Genomic DNA, 17,682 nt, shown 5'->3' with positions numbered 1-17,682 from the left:
CACTAGAGTGTGCAGCCAATGACTGAGTGGAATAGAACAGTGTTCAGCACTTCCATTTCTATCAGGAACTGAAAAGCTCATAATTTCTGAATGGAATTACAGGAAAAGGGGACAAAATAAATATTGAAAGTATATTGCAGAGTTTTCTTATAAATATGATTCATCATTTTATATGACCATCTCAAAGTGTTTAATGCCCCTTTAAAGGTAGATTGCAATTATAAAAGGCCATCATCTATATGGAAACAGCAGGATTTTTGTTTTAGAAGTTTGGAAGGTTTTGGGTTACTGGTATACTTCAGAGTGGCACTCATTCTATGCGCTGATAAGACACGAGACAACCATGGCCAACTGATTATTATGAGGAGTGATTGTGGCAAGGGGCAGTTACAAATCTTTATAATTTCTGCAAGTTGAGTTGTGTGCTGTGACAATGTTGGGACAATATTTTTCTGTGAAATATTAGTTCTGCGAGAGAGTTTTAGTGAATCTAGGCTATTGTATTTTCTCCATTCTCCTGTTTTTAATCATTTTAATTATAATTCAACTAATTTGTAACTGTTATTTATAAATTATCTCTGCTAGTTCTGCTTTGATACAATTTGAGAGGAGGTGGCAGTTTATATAATTAATATTTATTTTCTTGATTTTTTATTTTTAGCAGATGAAGAAAAAGAAAATAGGGCATCAAAACCACATTCTACTCCTGCTACTCTTCAATGGTAAATATTACTAATTTGTGTATGCTACTGCTTTATGAATGAAACATTGTTTTTTTTTATTGAGAAATGAGATGTGATTGGTCATTATTGAGAAATGAGATGTGATTGGTCATTATTGAGAAATGAAACGTGATTGGTCATCTCTAAATAACATATAACATTAGACAATGTTATAATGAATGTTATTGTACTTTGTAATGTGTTTTGTGCAACTTTTTTGTTTTGCAAAACATTTAACCAGAGCTTTTAGAAAGGGGTAATTATTCTAGCGTAAATCACGATTGTGCTTGTTTAATTTTTTAATACAAGTGCTAAACCTGACACATGCAAGCACCCGCGATAAACCCTTTTTCGCTTGCACGTAACTGTTAGGGCGCCACTCGTAATCTAGTCAAATGTGTTCCAAATGACTTGTTATACCTACTGCAGAATATAAAATATATGGGAAATGGCTCCTTAATGTTTATTTTTGTATATGAAATAACTGGTTTTGCTCATTAATACCATCACCTGTTGTTCTTAAGGAAACACCCATAAAAATGAACTGAGCCTAACAAACATTACTCAGTTAACTTTTAATGTTATCAAGGTTATTAATGTTATTGAGGTTATCAAAAATGTTGGTTTTGAAAATGTTAATGTCCATGATCTGTGTATCATGATAAATTATTTGATGTAATTGCCTCAGTGATTTCCTTATCACTTCTCTTTATATTTACATTTTTATGCTTGATATGTAATGTACCTGTATCACAATATAAAGAATTGTTTAAAAAAAAAATGGACTGAGCCTGCAGGTAAAGCAGACCTGCTAATCTTATCAATTTCTAAACATAGTTAAGTATTGATTATGACTGTGCACAACTAGTTATTTCAGATGCAAAAATATCCTCTCTCTCCTACTCCCCCTAACTGGGAGATTAATTAGTGATATTATATCCTGTTTACATATTGTTTTCTAAAGAGAATATGTTATGTTTGTTATTCATATTTGCAGTGTATGAGGTGTTTTATACAGGCAAAAACAGCTATTTCAAATAACAAAATAAAGGAGTTGGTTCCAGCTGGTAAAATGGAACATTGGGAACACATTAAAGTTGAGAACATTTTAGAGTAAAATGCCCCTTTTAATAAAGAACTACACTAATAATCTGTCTGGAGGTTGGTAATATTGCTAGCAAGCCATTCTTATATTCCTAGTCCTATAGTAGCATCATCATTTGGTACAACAACATTTTCATTTTCTTTGTTTATTAGGCTGTGAAAAAAATATAATAATCATTTTTTGTGTGTGGTCAAAATGTAACTTATAATGTGTATATTTCATGACAGAACTATTTATTTGTATTTCCCGATTTTAATATATTAGCCCATTACAAAATATCAGATAACTAACTGTTATATATTTCACTATATCCTGTTTATTACATGTTAACCCTTTAATGACCCGGACACTTCTTCCCTGATTGGTTCAGCAAGCTATGCGCATGCACTGTGACACAGTCCGTAAATATATTTTTGTTGTCAAAAAGTGTATATGCATCAGTACAGTTCTTAAAGCCCATATTTTTTTCTCTACTGTAATTTGTTCCTAATTATCTATTTAACCTACTGGTGTGTATTAAATTGTTTACAAATAGCTCATTTACCATTACCTGTTGTAATCCACACCTATGTTGAATATTTCAATACATTAGTACTGGTTATAGAAAAGCTATGTAAACAAGAAGGTTTAGAAAAATCATGTTCCCGGGGGGGTGAACAGAGAGAGACTAAATTGTTCATTTTTAATTGTTTTTTCTAAGTATTGGTATTGTGTGCATTTGGGTAAGATAAGAAGAATTCTGTGCAAATATAATGAGATAAGTTAATGTGGTCTGCTATCCTTGCAAGCTCAGTCCATTTCATTGGGTTGTGGTTTCAATCAACAAAAACAGCTATTTTATATACAAAAATTTAATTAAAAAAGTGATTTTCCATAGATTTTATACTTTGTGGCTTGTATAACTCATTGGAAACACATTAAAGGGAAACCAATTTTACAGTATGCTGTCCCTTTAATGAAGATGATTCATTTTATTCCTTGTCTGATTAATATCTACAGTATTCACAAACAATCATTACATCTGACTAAAATGATACTGTTTGAGAACATTCTTTCATTTAACTTTTTCAGCAATTAAGTTTGTTATTAAAGGGAAATGAAACCCAAAATTCTTCTTTCATGATTCAGACATAGGATACAATTTTAAAGGACCAGTAAACACAGTAGATTTGCACAATCAACAAATGCAAAATAACAAGACAATGCAATAGCACTTAGTCTGAATTTCAAATGAGTAGTAGATTTTTTTCTGACAATTTAAAAGTTGTCTATTTCCATTCCCCCTGTACCATGTGATAGCCATCAGCCAATCACAAATGCAAACATGTACCATGTGACCATCATCAGCCAATCACAAATGCATATACATTTATTCTGTAAATTCTTGCACATGCTCAGTAGGAGCTGGTGACTCAAAAAGTTTAAATATAAAAAGACTGTGCACATTTTGTTAATGGAAGTAAATTGTTGTTTAAAATTTTATGTTCTATCTGAATAATGAAAGTTTAACTTTGACTTGAGTGTCCCTTTAAAATATTTTTCATTTACTTCTATTATCAAATTTGCTTAGTTCTCATGTTATTCTTTGTTGAAGAGATATTTATTCATGCACGACATGACAGAAAATAGTGCTGCCATCTAGTGTTTTGCTAATTTATTTTATTGTTGAAAAACTGATGCCGTATAGTGCAGCAGACACAAGCACACTCATGAGCTTACTCCCCTGCTTTTCAACAAAGGATAACAAGTAAACTAAGCAAAATAGATAATAGAAGTAAATTGAAAAGGTGTTTAAAATTGTATGTTCTATTTGAATCATAAATGAAACAATTGAGTGTCACTTTAAAATATTTTTCATTTATTTCTATTATCAAATTTGCTTGGTTCTCATGTTATTCTTTGTTGAAGAGATATTTATTCATGCACGACATGACAGAAAATAGTGCTGCCATCTAGTGCTTTTGCTAATTTATTACATTGTTGCAAAACTGCTGCCCTATAGTGCAGCAGACACAGGCACACTCATTAACTCCCCTGCTTTTCAACAAAGGATAACAAGTAAATTAAGCAAAATAGATAATAGAAGTAAATTGAAGAGGTGTTTAAATTTTTATGTTCTATTTGAATCATGAAAGAAACAATTGAGCTTTTATGTCCCTTTAAGAAATGGTTAATTGGTAAATAAACCTTTGAGAAACTACTACAGTATGGTACGAGTGCTCTCACATCACCTCTGGGCAGCCACTTTACAGTTTGTTTTTAAGGCATGAAAACCACTACATGAGTCAGACAGAGGATGCAATTTTAAACAACTTTCTAATGAACGTCTATTATCAAATGTTCTTTGTTCTCTTGGTATCATTTGTTGAAAAGCGCATGCGTGTGCATGTGTCTGGAGTTCTATTTGGCAGCAGCCACAGTAATTGTATATTTAAAATGGAGCCTGGATACTAGCATGCCCCAGTGCATGCTGGTATTAGGCCCAGTGGCTAATCACTGGAGGCCTCAGGAGCGATCAGTATGATCACATGTCAAAAATGACAAGCCATTGTTTGTTAAAGGGACAGCCTACGCCAGCATTGTTATTGTTTAAAAGATAGATAATCCCTTTACTACCCATTCCCCAGTTTTGCACAAACACAGTTATATTAATATACTTTTTACCTCTGTAAATACCTTGTATCTAAGCCTCTGCAGACTGTCCCTTATCTCAGTGCTTTTGACAGACTTGCATTTTAGCCAATCCTAGGAACTCTTTGTGCGTGAGCAGTGTTATCTATATGAAACACATGAACTAATACCCTTTAGTGGTAGAAAAAAAACTGTCAAAATGCCCGGAGATGGGAGGTGGCCTTCAAGGGCTTAGACATTAGCATATGACCCTCCTAGCTTTAGCTTTCAACTAAGAATACCAATAAGAATCACAAAGCAAAATTGGTGATAGATGTAAATTTGACTCCTAAATAACTTATGTTATCTATATAGCACGCATGAACTATCAATGTCTAGCTGCGAGAAACTGTCAAAATGCACTGAGATAAGAGGCGGCCTTCAAGGGCTTAGAAATTATGAGCCTAACAAGGTTTAGTTTTCAACAATGAACACCAAGAGAACAAAGCAAATAGGATGATAAAGTAAAATGGAAAGCTGTTTAAAATTGCATGCCCTATCTGAATAATGAAAGTTTAATTTTGACTAGACTGTCCCTTTAACAGGGCTTGTCTTGGGCCCTCCCCTTCTGTCCCAACGAACACCTACAGTGATAAAGTGTACAATTTATTTTAACAAAGTGTTTTTTTTTTATTTTGTTTTTTAGGTACTTTTATTTTAATAAAGTTTATTTTTTTATAATTTTATTTTAATAAAGTGTTTTTTTGTGTGCTTTTTACCACTACATTTTATTTTCTGTCCTTGGCAATCAAAGGGTTAAACACAATGTGTCAAAATACCTTAATATAAATATCCTGATCTGTCTAAATTTGACAAATATTTACTTTTGTTTAGCAGTTTTGAATTGGGTGACCGCTAGTTAGGTTACAGTCCAAGCATAGCAAATTTTTGCGTTAAAACAATAATTCCATCTTTGTAGTATTTCGCTTATATTTGCTATAATTTACTTGTAAAATAGACAAATGCGATATTCCTAAAATATGGACAAGATAATGATTCTATTTCGCTGTATTTTTCTTTAGCTTCACTAGTTTTTTAGAAATTATTGTAAAGAAAATTGTCAAAAATGCTTTTTTTTTCAATTTTTTCCCCATTTTTCAGTACTAAATTCCTATTTTTTTTATATACCCATATAGAGTATAACTAAAAAGGCCTGTTTATCTGTCAAAGAACGGTATATAACAAAGAGTGGACAATTAAAGGGACAGTCTAGTCCAAAATAAACGTTCATGATTCAGATAGAGAATATCATTTTAAACAATTTTCCAATTTGCTTTTATCACCAATTTTGCTTTGTTCTCTTGGTATTCTTAGTTGAAAGCTAAACCTAGGAGGTTTATATGCTAATTTCTAAGCCCTTAAAGGCCGCCTCTTAGCTCAGGGCATTTTGACAGTTTTTCACCACTAGAGGGTGTTAGTTCATGTGTCTCATGTAGATAACACTGTGCTCATGCACGTGGAGTTCCAGTCAGCCAGCTCTGATTGGCTAAAATGGATGTCTGTCAAAAGAACTGAAATAAGGGGGCAGTTTGCAGAGACTTAGATTCAAGGTAATCACAGAGGTAAAAAGTATATTTATATAACTGTGTTGGTTATGCAAAACTAGGGAATGGGTAATAAAGGGATAATCTATCTTTTTAAACAATAGAAATTCTGGTGTAGACTGTCCCTTTAAGGTGGAACCAATATTGAGCAAAAATGCAAAAATTGCTTGTGTATTTTAAGCACAGAAACTGGGAAAAACCTTGGCCCTTATAGGGACAGTCTAGTCAAAATTAAACTTTCATTATTCAGATAGGACTTGTAATTATAATAAACTTTTCAATTTACTTTTATCATCAAATTTGCTTTTTTCTCTTGGTATTCTTAGTTGAAACTACACCTAGACAGACTCATATGCTAATTTCTAAGCACTTGATCGCTGCCTCTTATCACAGGCTTTTTAAATTCCTTTAAAACACAAAGAGACTGAAAGTACACGTGGGCCATATAGCTAACACTGGCCTAGATTTAGAGTTTGGCGTTAGCCGTGAAAACCAGCATTAGAGGCTCCTAACGCTGGTTTTAGGCTACCTCCTGTATTTGGAGTCACTCAAAAAAGGGTCTAACGCTCACTTTTCAGCTGCGACTTTTCAATACCGCAGATCCCCTTACGTAAATTGCGTATCCTATCTTTTCAATGGGATTTTTCTAACTCCGGTATTTAGAGTCGTGTCTGAAGTGAGCGTTAGACATCTAACGACAAAACTCCAGCCGCAGGAAAAAAGTCAGTAGTTAAGAGCTGGTTTATAAAGCTCTTAACTACTGTACTCTAAAGTACACTAACACCCATAAACTACCTATGGACCCCTAAACCAAGGTCCCCCCACATCGCCGCAACTCAATTAAATTTTTTTAACCCCTAATCTGCCGACCGCCAACTACGTTATCCTTATGTACCCCTAATCTGCTGCCCCTAACACCACCGACCCCTATATTATATTTATTAACCCCTAATCTGCCCCCCACAACGTCGCCGCCAGCTACCTACAATAATTAACCCCCAATCTGCCGACCGCAAAGAGCCGCCACCTACATTATAGCTATGTACCCCTAATCTGCTGCCCCTAACACCGCCTACCCCTATATTATATTTATTAACCCACAATCTGCCCCCCTCAACGTCGCCTCCACCTGCCTACACTTATTAACCCCTAATCTGCCGAGCGGACCGCACCGCTATTATTATAAAGTTATTAACCCCTAATCCGCCTCACTAACCCTATAATAAATAGTATTAACCCCTAATCTGCCCTCCCTAACATCGCCGACACCTAACTTCAAACATTAACCCCTAATCTGCCGACTGGAGCTCACCGCTATTCTAATAAATGTATTAACCCCTAAAGCTAAGTCTAACCCTAACACTAACACCCCCCTAACTTAAATATAATTTTAATCTAACGAAATTAATTAACTCTTATTAAATAAATTATTCCTATTTAAAGCTAAATACTTACCTGTAAAATAAATCCTAATATAGCTACAATATAAATTATAATTATATTATAGCTATTTTAGGATTAATATTTATTTTACAGCTAACGTTGTATTTATTTTAACCAGGTACAATAGCTATTAAATAGTTAAGAACTATTTAATAGCTACCTAGTTAAAATAATTACAAAATTACCTGTAAAATAAATCCTAACCTAAGTTACAATTAAACCTAACACTATACTATCATTAAATTAATTAAATAAAATACCTATAATTACCTACAATTAAACCTAACACTACACTATCAATACTTTAATTAAATACAATATCTACAAATAACTACAATGAAATAAACTAACTAAAGTACAAAAAATAAAAAAGAACTAAGTTACAAAAAATAAAAAAATATTTACAAACATAAGAAAAATATTACAACAATTTTAAACTAATTACACCTACTCAAAGCCCCCTAATAAAATAACAAAGACCCCCAAAATAAAAAATGCCCTACCCTATTCTAAATTACTAAAGTTCAAAGCTCTTTTACCTTACCAGCCCTGAACAGGGCCCTTTGCGGAACAGCTGATCGGAACAGCCAATAGAATGCGAGCTCAATCTGATTGGCTGATTGGATCAGCCAATCGGATTGAACTTGATTCTGATTGGCTGATTCCATCAGCCAATCAGAATATTCCTACCTTAATTCCGATTGGCTGATAGAATCCTATCAGCCAATCGGAATTCGAGGGACGCCATCTTGGATGACGTCCCTTAAAGGAACCGTCATTCTTCAGTTGGACGTTGCCGGAAGAAGATGGGTCCGCGGTGGAGGTCTTCAGGATGGAACCGGTCGTCATCGGATGAAGATAGAAGATGACGCTTGGATCAAGATGGTTGCCGGTCCGGATCGCCTCTTCTTCCCGGATAGGATGAAGACTTTGGAGCCTCTTCTGGACCTCTTCAGCCACCGGATGATGGATCGCCAGCCACCGCTTGGGTTGGATGAAGATTTTGGAGCCAGGACAGATCGGTGATACCTGGTGAGGTGAAGACAAGGTAGGATGATCTTCAGGGGCTTAGTGTTAGGTTTATTTAAGGGGGGTTTGGGTTAGATTAGGGGTATGTGGGTGGTGGGTTGTAATGTTGGGGGGGGTATTGTATGTTTTTTTTTACAGGCAAAAGAGCTGAACTTCTTGGGGCATACCCCGCAAAGGGCTCTGTTCAGGGCTGGTAAGGTAAAAGAGCTTTGAACTTTAGTAATTTAGAATAGGGTAGGGCATTTTTTATTTTGGGGGTCTTTGTTATTTTATTAGGGGGCTTAGAGTAGGTGTAATTAGTTTAAAATTGTTGTAATATTTTTCTTATGTTTGTAAATATTTTTTTATTTTTTGTAACTTAGTTCTTTTTTATTTTTTGTACTTTAGTTAGTTTATTTCATTGTAGTTATTTGTAGGAATTGTATTTAATTTATTTATTGATAGTGTAGTGTTAGGTTTAATTGTAGGTAATTATAGGTATTTTATTTAATTAATTTAATGATAGTATAGTGTTAGGTTTAATTGTAACTTAGGTTAGGATTTATTTTACAGGTAATTTTGTAATTATTTTAACTAGGTAACTATTAAATAGTTCTTAACTATTTAATAGCTATTGTACATGGTTAAAATAATTACAAAGTTGCCTGTAAAATAAATATTAATCCTAAAATAGCTATAATATAAATATAATTTATATTGTAGCTATATTAGGATTTATTTTACAGGTAAGTATTTAGCTTTAAATAGGAATAATTTATTTAATAAGAGATAATTAATTTCGTTAGATGTAAATTATATTTAACTTAGGGGGGTGTTAGTGTTAGGGTTAGACTTAGCTTTAGGGGTTAATACATTTATTAGAATAGCGGTGAGCTCCAGTCGGCAGATTAGGGGTTAATAATTGAAGTTAGGTGTCGGCGATGTTAGGGAGGGCAGATTAGGGGTTAATACTATTTATTATAGGGTTAGTGAGGCGGATTAGGGGTTAATAACTTTATTATAGTAGCGCTCAGGTCCGCTCGGCAGATTAGGGGTTAATAAGTGTAGGCAGGTGGAGGCGACGTTGTGGGGGGCAGATTAGGGGTTAATAAATATAATATAGGGGTCGGCGATGTTAGGGCAGCAGATTAGGGGTACATAGGGATAATGTAAGTAGCGGCGGTTTACGGAGCGGCAGATTAGGGGTTAATAATAATATGCAGGGGTCAGCGATAGCGGGGGCGGCAGATTAGGGGTTAATAAGTGTAAGGTTAGGGGTGTTTAGACTCGGGGTACATGTTAGAGTGTTAGGTGCAGACGTAGGAAGTGTTTCCGCATAGCAAACAATGGGGCTGCGTTAGGAGCTGAACGCGGCTTTTTTGCAGGTGTTAGGTTTTTTTTCAGCTCAAACAGCCCCATTGTTTTCTATGGGGGAATCATTCACGAGCACGTTTTTGAGGCTGGCCGCTTGCGTAAGCAACTCTGGTATCGAGAGTTGAAGCTGCGTTAAATATGCTCTACGCTCCTTTTTTGGAGCCTAACGCAGCCTTTATGTGGACTCTCAATACCAGAGTTATTTTTATGGTGCGGCCAGAAAAAAGCCGGCGTTAGATTTTCTGGTCGTTACCGACAAAACTCCAAATCTAGCCGACTGTGTTCAGGCACAGGGGGTTATTTAAGATCTAGCACAACACAATGCTAAATGCAAGACAATAGATAATAAACAGTCACAGTCATGTGATCAGGGGGCTGGAAGAAGGTTCCTAGATACAAGGTAATCACAGAGGTAAAAAGTATATTAATATAACTGTGTTGGTTATGCAAAACTAGGGAATGGGTAATAAAGGGATTATTTATCTTTTAAAACAATAACAATTCTATTGTGGACTGTCCCTTTAAGGGGATAAAGAAGAATTGCAAGTTTGGGCAAATACTCTCAAAAAGATTCACAGCTTCTGCTTTTAAGAGTATGGTTCCAAACATATTGTTATGTTGATATAGATTTAATATGGCTCATTATATTGAAAAGAAAATGGTTCTTTATTTTTGCTCAAGTATATTAGAAAATTCTTTGTGAAAACATAATGTGTTGATTTGCATTGCTATAAGGCACAGTACATTGCTAGATACTGCCTATTTATTTTCTATCAGCTTTATCCCTGTTGAACTATAACATCACTATTCCTTGTGCAAATCAAATCCAATTATAAGTACATAGCAAAACCGGTCAACTGTCAGTGCCCTAGCAACCAATTAATCAGTATATAGAAAACTGTTAAAGTTTTTGTCAATTAAAATTCCACTCTCTAAGGAATTAATGAAGTTAGACAGTGGTAAAGCATAGAAATATATAAATGCAGTATGTGCATCTACGTGCACTATACACTCAGATATATTTGGTATAAGATTGTTTTACAATGGACAAAGGAAAGAATACAACATGGGGTTACTCTTTGATCATTAAAAGCTTCAGGTATAATAGTGCTTTGTACAATGTGTGCAAGTAATGACTGGCTCTGAAAGAGAGAATGAGAGCAGATAAAATAATTATCTACAAGAAGAAATAATTAGTAACTTGTTGTCTATCTCAGCCACCACATGGAGATTCTCGGTTTAATTGGCACTTCCTACATTTTCCTTTCGAGTTGGATATTTTAAGAATGCCCTGGAATTTAGGAGTAATACAAGGTTGCATTGCCCAAAGTGAAAAGATGTATTTTATTATATGTATCAATATGAACATTATGGGCTAGATTAGAAGTGGAGCAGTATTTTGCACTTCCGATATAGCGCTAATTTAGCAAGAAGTAAACTTTTGCGCATGTTGGGTTGAGCTGGTATTATGAGTTAAAAGTAAAAAGTTACTGCGCTCGCGCTGACCCGATGAATGCAAACAGCTTACTTCTAGCGCTATCAGACTGTTGCGCAAAATATAACCTATTCCTCCACAGAAGTCAATGGAGAAAAAAACACCCGACTCATTTGCGCTAACCTGACATGAAAATATGAATATTTTAAATTCCAACGTTCTGCACATAGCAGAATATGTTTTATTTATTCATAAATAAATATTTCTATATATATATATATGATTTTTTTGGTACAATATATATCTAAACATATATATATATATATATATATATATATATATATATATATATATATATATACTTTTACATGTTTTCATCTACTTAACAGCAAAGGGCTCCAATGCACTTATATATATGTCTATATATGTGTTCATATGTATTTATGTGTTTATATATGTTTATATGTCTGTAAATACATATATACACATATACAGTAAATACATTAATACATATGTACACATAAATAGACATTGATATATACATACATAGACATCTTTAGAAATGTATATGTATGTATGTCTATTTTAAAGTCCTTTACCTGATTTTTTTTTGAGCATTTACTTAAAGGGACACTGAACCTAAATTGTTTCTTTCATGATTCAAATAGAGCAGCAATTTTAAGCAACTTTCTAATTTACTTTATGATCAAATTTTCTTCGTTCTCTTGCTATCTTTATTTAAAAAGCAGGAATTTAAAGCTTAGGAGCCAGCCCATTTTAGGTTCAGCACCCTGGATAGTGTTTGTTTATTCGTGGCTACATTAAGCAAACCAATAAGCAAGCATAACCCAGGTTCTCAACCAAAAATGGGCCAGCTCTGAAGCTTTACATTCATGTTTTTTTTAAATAAAGATAGCAAGAGAAAGAAGAAAAAATGATAATATGAGTAAATTAGAAAGTTGCTTAAAATTGCATGCTCTATCTGAATAATTAAAGAAGAAATTTGGGTTTAGTGTCCCTTTAAAGGGACACTAAACCCACATTTTTTCTTTCATGATTCAGATAGAGTAGGCAATTTTAAGCAACTTTCTAATTTACTCATATTATCATTTTTCTTTGTTCCTTTGGTATCTTTATTTGAAAAACAGGAATGTAAGCTTTGGAGCCGGCCCATATTTGGTTCAGCAAGTGCTACCCAGGGTGCTTAAACAAAAATGTAGAACCTCCAGCATTAGTATTAAGCATGGGGGGTTAAATGTATGCATCAGTGTTATGTGGACATGTGCCTTGAGACCCTCATTCTGTCATAGTACCAATCTAACTGATTAACCAACAGCCTCCAACTATTTCCCATACCACAAACAAGCATCTGTCAAGATGAACCATTTAACTACTAATATCTCTTCTGATATAAACCCATACTCCTACTGCACCTACAATCCATTTCATTGCACCCTTAAGTTGCTATGCAGCCAAAGGTTCCATACCAACAGTGAGATCTTTACCATACCCACTTATACAGTGTATTAGATAATTACTTAATTGGCTTTATGCAAAAATAAAGGAAACAGACATCACTTGTAGGGGGTGTCCTTTAATATGGTGTACCTTTAGTGGTGAACTGTTGCTGGGGTGGTCCCTGGGGGGAATACCTTGTGTTTACATTAGGAAGAAGAACACATAAAGAAGAGATTTGCTTGTTGTGGGAACTATGATATGATGGGGAACCTTTATTTGCTATTCCCTGCTGAGGGGTTCCATGATGAGTAAAACACTTCCCCAGTGGATTCTGCAGAAGGTAAAGGTATATTGCGGTGGTGGTATTGGCTGAGAATACAATTTTAAACAACATTCCAATTTACTTGTTTTATCTAGAACTATCATTATTTAGTTATCCTTAGTTAAAGAAATAGCAATGCACATGGGTGAGCCAATCATATGAGGCATCTATGTACAGCAGCTTCTGAGCATATCTAGATATGCTTTTCAGCACAGTATATCAAGAGAATAAAGCAAATTAGATAATAGAAGTAAATTAGAAAGTTGTTTAAAATTGCATATTCTTTCTAAATCATAAAAGAAAAAATTTGGGTTTCGTGTCCCTTTAAGGGTTCATTTTGACAGGCCTTTGTTTGGGAGGGAATACCAGAAGAAAACAGTTTATTTAGTGAGGGCATTGTTTATTCCAGTGAATGGACGGTTATTTAGAGTGTGCATTGGGATAGACATTCTAGTGCAGCTGCATTTTCCATTTTATTTTTATAATATTTGCAGCTTCTTATATGTAAGTAAGTGCCAGCTAGTTTTTGCTGATGTTTTGTGTATATTTTTGTGGTAATTTGTGAGTTTTGCACCAGCTGGCTCTGGGGTTAGCTGCCTGTGTCACTTGATCTGCAGACCGATTTGCTGAGGCTGCTTCACAAAATGCCCCCAGTTTACTGTAAATTTGCTGCTAGTGGCACTAGATATGTTCCCTGTCTAGTTTAAGAGTGCAGTACTCTACGATGTTTTGTAAGTATTTTCTAGGGTAACCACAGCTTGCTAGAGCCACCCTCACAGGTGTAAGTAAGCATCCTTTAGTAAAAGCCAGCACGGAAGGCTAGAGTTAGGGTCTCAATTACTGGAGGGGCCGTGAAGGGCACTTGGGCTTTATCCTCTCTTGGCCAGTAGCTGTAACTAATCCTACATTTTTGCTAGTTTTTGCTGCCTTTTTTGTAATTACTTTTTATACTTAATTATTTGCGCACAGACAGTTTAAGATGATAGGAGAACCAAACTCAGAAGTAATATTTGTATAGTTGCTGCCCTAGATCCAGAACTTATGTGACCTTTTCACTCCTTAGTCTTTTCTCTTACACCAATCTCTCCATTAATTTATTTTTTTCACTGATTTTTCTTCTTCTTGTTTCTTTTTTTTTCTCTCAATCATCTCCAGTGGTGATTCCAAAGCTGGATTGGCCTACCAGGATACCAGGAGATTTCCCGGTGGGCTGCAGTAGCTGGGACTGGAAAGCTACAATTTAAAGGGTTGATTAATGGATGCAGTTGAATTGTAGGATGCCTATATAAAGACCACCTGGCACTATTATAATACAAACTAATATAATATAATAACGAAAAAAAATATTGGGGGGAAGGAGTATCCTAGCAATCCCATTTAAAAAAAATGGGGCATGCGCGTTCTACTAACTCAACAAAAAATAGGACTGATCTCCAAATTTTACAGGGCTGCTTTTTATTCCCAGTCTGGCCCTGGGCAGATCTATGGGGGTGCTGATGGGTGCTATGCACCTCCAAATACACGTGTAGCACTTTGGTTAAGCTGCGAAGGGCTCCACATAATAACTGTGTCTTGAAAGTATATTGCAGAGTTTTTTTATATATATGATTTATCATTTTATATTATAATCTCAAAGTGTTTAATGTCCCTTTAAGTATTTTGCCTATTTTGTCATAACCTCTCCACCTTTTAGCTTGGGAGAAAAAAAAACAATCAGATTTGAAGGGCGGAAATGTTTAGATAATTATGCTTGGAATTAATAGACAATTTCATACACGCCCATGGAACACCCATGTTCAGTCCATTTTACAATAAAACAATTACGCTTTGAATATCACGCTTTGAAATGCGATTATATTCCTGTGTAATTTACTTACAAATTTAACATTTTTGATAAAATATGATTTTTGTGAACAATTTTGTTATGATTTTTGATGCACCTTAACAATACAATTTTTTCCTGAGTATTTTTGTGTGAATGGTTCATTTATTCATTTTGTATAATTTTTTAATTACAAATTTAAAGGGACATGAGACCCAAATGTTGAAGCACTTGAAAATGATGCAACATAGCTGTACAAACTGACAAAAAAAATCACCTGAACATCTCTATGTAAATTCACACCCCACTGTAAAGAGTCTTTAAGCAGCCAATCAGAATACTAGTCCCAGAATTTGCAATGAAGTGTGCCTCTGGCATGTGCAGGCACAGTCATGTTATTTTCCTATTCAGTTTAAGGAAGGTTCCTTTGAAATATCATGAGATTTCAGAGAAGTCTCATGAGGTCACAGAAAAGCACCTCAGCACTGCCGATGCTAATTGGCTATTGTTTTTTTGTTTGTTTGTTTTGTTTTAAACTTAGACAGTAGCTAAACGATAACTGTTCACAAAACACTTATTCTGGTGAGCTGAAGAAATTGTGAGGTAAAATGTTCAGATGATATTTTCATGTCAGCTTTTTACAGTTTTGCTGCATCACTTTCAAGTGATTTAGCATGACTATTATGTCCCTTTAATTGTGCACTTTTAAAAAAATTCCACCAGAAAAACAGAAGTACTGGCAAATATTCTTATAGAATCTCACCAGCAGCCCAGAGACCTTTAGATAATCCGCCCTTGGTCTTATTTGTTTAGTGATTCTCCCAAAAATGTTGCACAAGTATTAAAATATTTAAAAAAAAAAACTAATGCAAGACTATTGTTTTGTAGGTTAGAGGAAAACTATGAGATAGCTGAAGGAGTATGTATACCCAGGAGCGCTCTATACATGCATTACCTGGATTTTTGTGAGAAGAATGACACACAACCCGTGAATGCAGCCAGTTTTGGGAAGGTACGTCAATACAAACTACTAAAGTCTTCCAAATCTTGTATTTCACCTAACAGGAAGAGATTCACTAAACCTGAGAAACAACTGCAAGTGAAGTAAATATTTGTGTTTCTCGTTAGTATTCAATATTGGTTATAAATGCCTAATGCATTTGAATACAAGGATTTCCACTTCATAGAATTTTATGTAACTTTATCACTAGAAATTTTAAACCTCCAAACATTTAGGGCTAGATTATAAGTGGAGAGCAAAATATCGCTTTTGCTAAAGCGATATTTACACTCCACTTTCTAATACCAGCACATGCAAATGTGCACTGGTTGTATGAGTTAAGTGCAATGCGAATGCGACCTTGCGTTCGCATTTCACGGAAGCATTGCACTCACGAGAGAGCGCTTCCATAAGCTCCAATGGGAGCCTAGTTCTAATGCCCTCATACATGGGACAGAACCTAAGCATAGCGAAGGGGGTAAGTTGCAGAGTGATGGGCAGCAATTTTAAATATATATGTATATGCTTATATACATATATATTTACAGGGAACACACAGTTCCCATAGACCGCAATGTAAAGGCACTTTTCAGTGCTGTCCCCCCCCAACTTTAGCCCCTTATAACTGCCTTATGCAATATTTTATATTTTAATAAAGATTAACACACTGAAATTTGGGGGCAATTAGGGAACATTTAGAAAATTAACCACTTGTAATGGCTGGTTATTTATCGTACGCTGATAAATTAGCGCTCCACTTGTGATCTAGCCCTTATTTGGTAATCAATAAATGATCATTCTAATTACCATATTTGTACATGTGCACGTGTGAGCTGAACACGCATGAAAACTTAAATAATTAGGGAGGGAAAAAAGAGCCAATATATATAATGTGAAGGAGGCCAAAAGATAAACAGCTGATAAATTAGATGCATCCAAAGTGCAGTAATGTATTTATTTATTTATTTTAAAGTTGAGCGTAAAGGGACATTGTACACTAGATTTGTCTCTGCATAGATGTTTTGTAGATGATTTATATAGCCCACCTGTGACTGTTTATTTTTTAAAAAATGTATAGTTTTGCTTATTTTTAAATTACATTCTGCTGATTTTCAGACTTTTAACCAAGCCCCAAAATTGTTGTTGCATACTGATGTCTACAGATTCCAGCATTTCCCTGTTTGTATAGTGGGTCTTTTCATATGCAGGGGAGGGTTCTGCTACTCTTGCTTTCCCAGCCCCTTTCAGTGGGTGTCCCAGCCTAGCCTCATCAACAATACTAATTTGGGAGCTTCTACGTAAGTTTTTAAAAGGTTTTACACTGGATTTTTATATCAGTATCTGTGCATATTCTTCTTTATAGTAGTGTCTATTACATGCAGTTATATGAAATTTTGTGTATACTGATATGAAATAGTTCTCCTTAGGTAAAAACAAATATATAAAATCAAACGGCTAGATTACGAGTTTTTGTCGGTAATGGTGTGCGGGGCTAACAAGCCTTTTTTTCTCACCGCTTCCTTAAGACAACGCTGGTATTACAGGTTTTCTTCTTGCCGGCGTTAGCCTCAGAAAAGTGAGCGTTGAGCAAAATTTAGATCCACATCTCACTGTAATACCAGCGCTGCTTACGGTAGCGGTGAGCTGGCTGAACGTGCTCGTGCATGATTTACCCATAGGAAACAATGGGGCTGAGCTGGCTGAAAAAAAACGTAACACCTGCAAAAAAGCAGCGTAAAGCTCCTAACGCAGCCCCATTGTTTCCTATGGGGAAATAAA

At 35.0% G+C, this 17,682-nt stretch overlaps 1 protein-coding gene across 1 annotated transcript in view; it reads left to right on the top strand.

Annotated features, from left to right (window-relative positions):
* RFX4 (regulatory factor X4) overlaps nt 1-17,682 on the top strand; it is a 208,588-nt gene that overhangs the window by 91,802 nt on the left and 99,104 nt on the right. The window contains exons 3-4 of the mRNA XM_053718768.1: nt 662-722; nt 15,792-15,915. Of these exons, the coding sequence (XP_053574743.1) occupies nt 662-722; nt 15,792-15,915 (185 nt within the window). The remainder of the gene's footprint in view (nt 1-661; nt 723-15,791; nt 15,916-17,682) is intronic.

Source organism: Bombina bombina, chromosome 6, assembly GCF_027579735.1.
Source record: "Bombina bombina isolate aBomBom1 chromosome 6, aBomBom1.pri, whole genome shotgun sequence".
Classification (NCBI taxonomy): Eukaryota; Metazoa; Chordata; class Amphibia; order Anura; family Bombinatoridae; genus Bombina; species Bombina bombina.
This window is presented reverse-complemented; position numbering and strand designations above follow the sequence as displayed.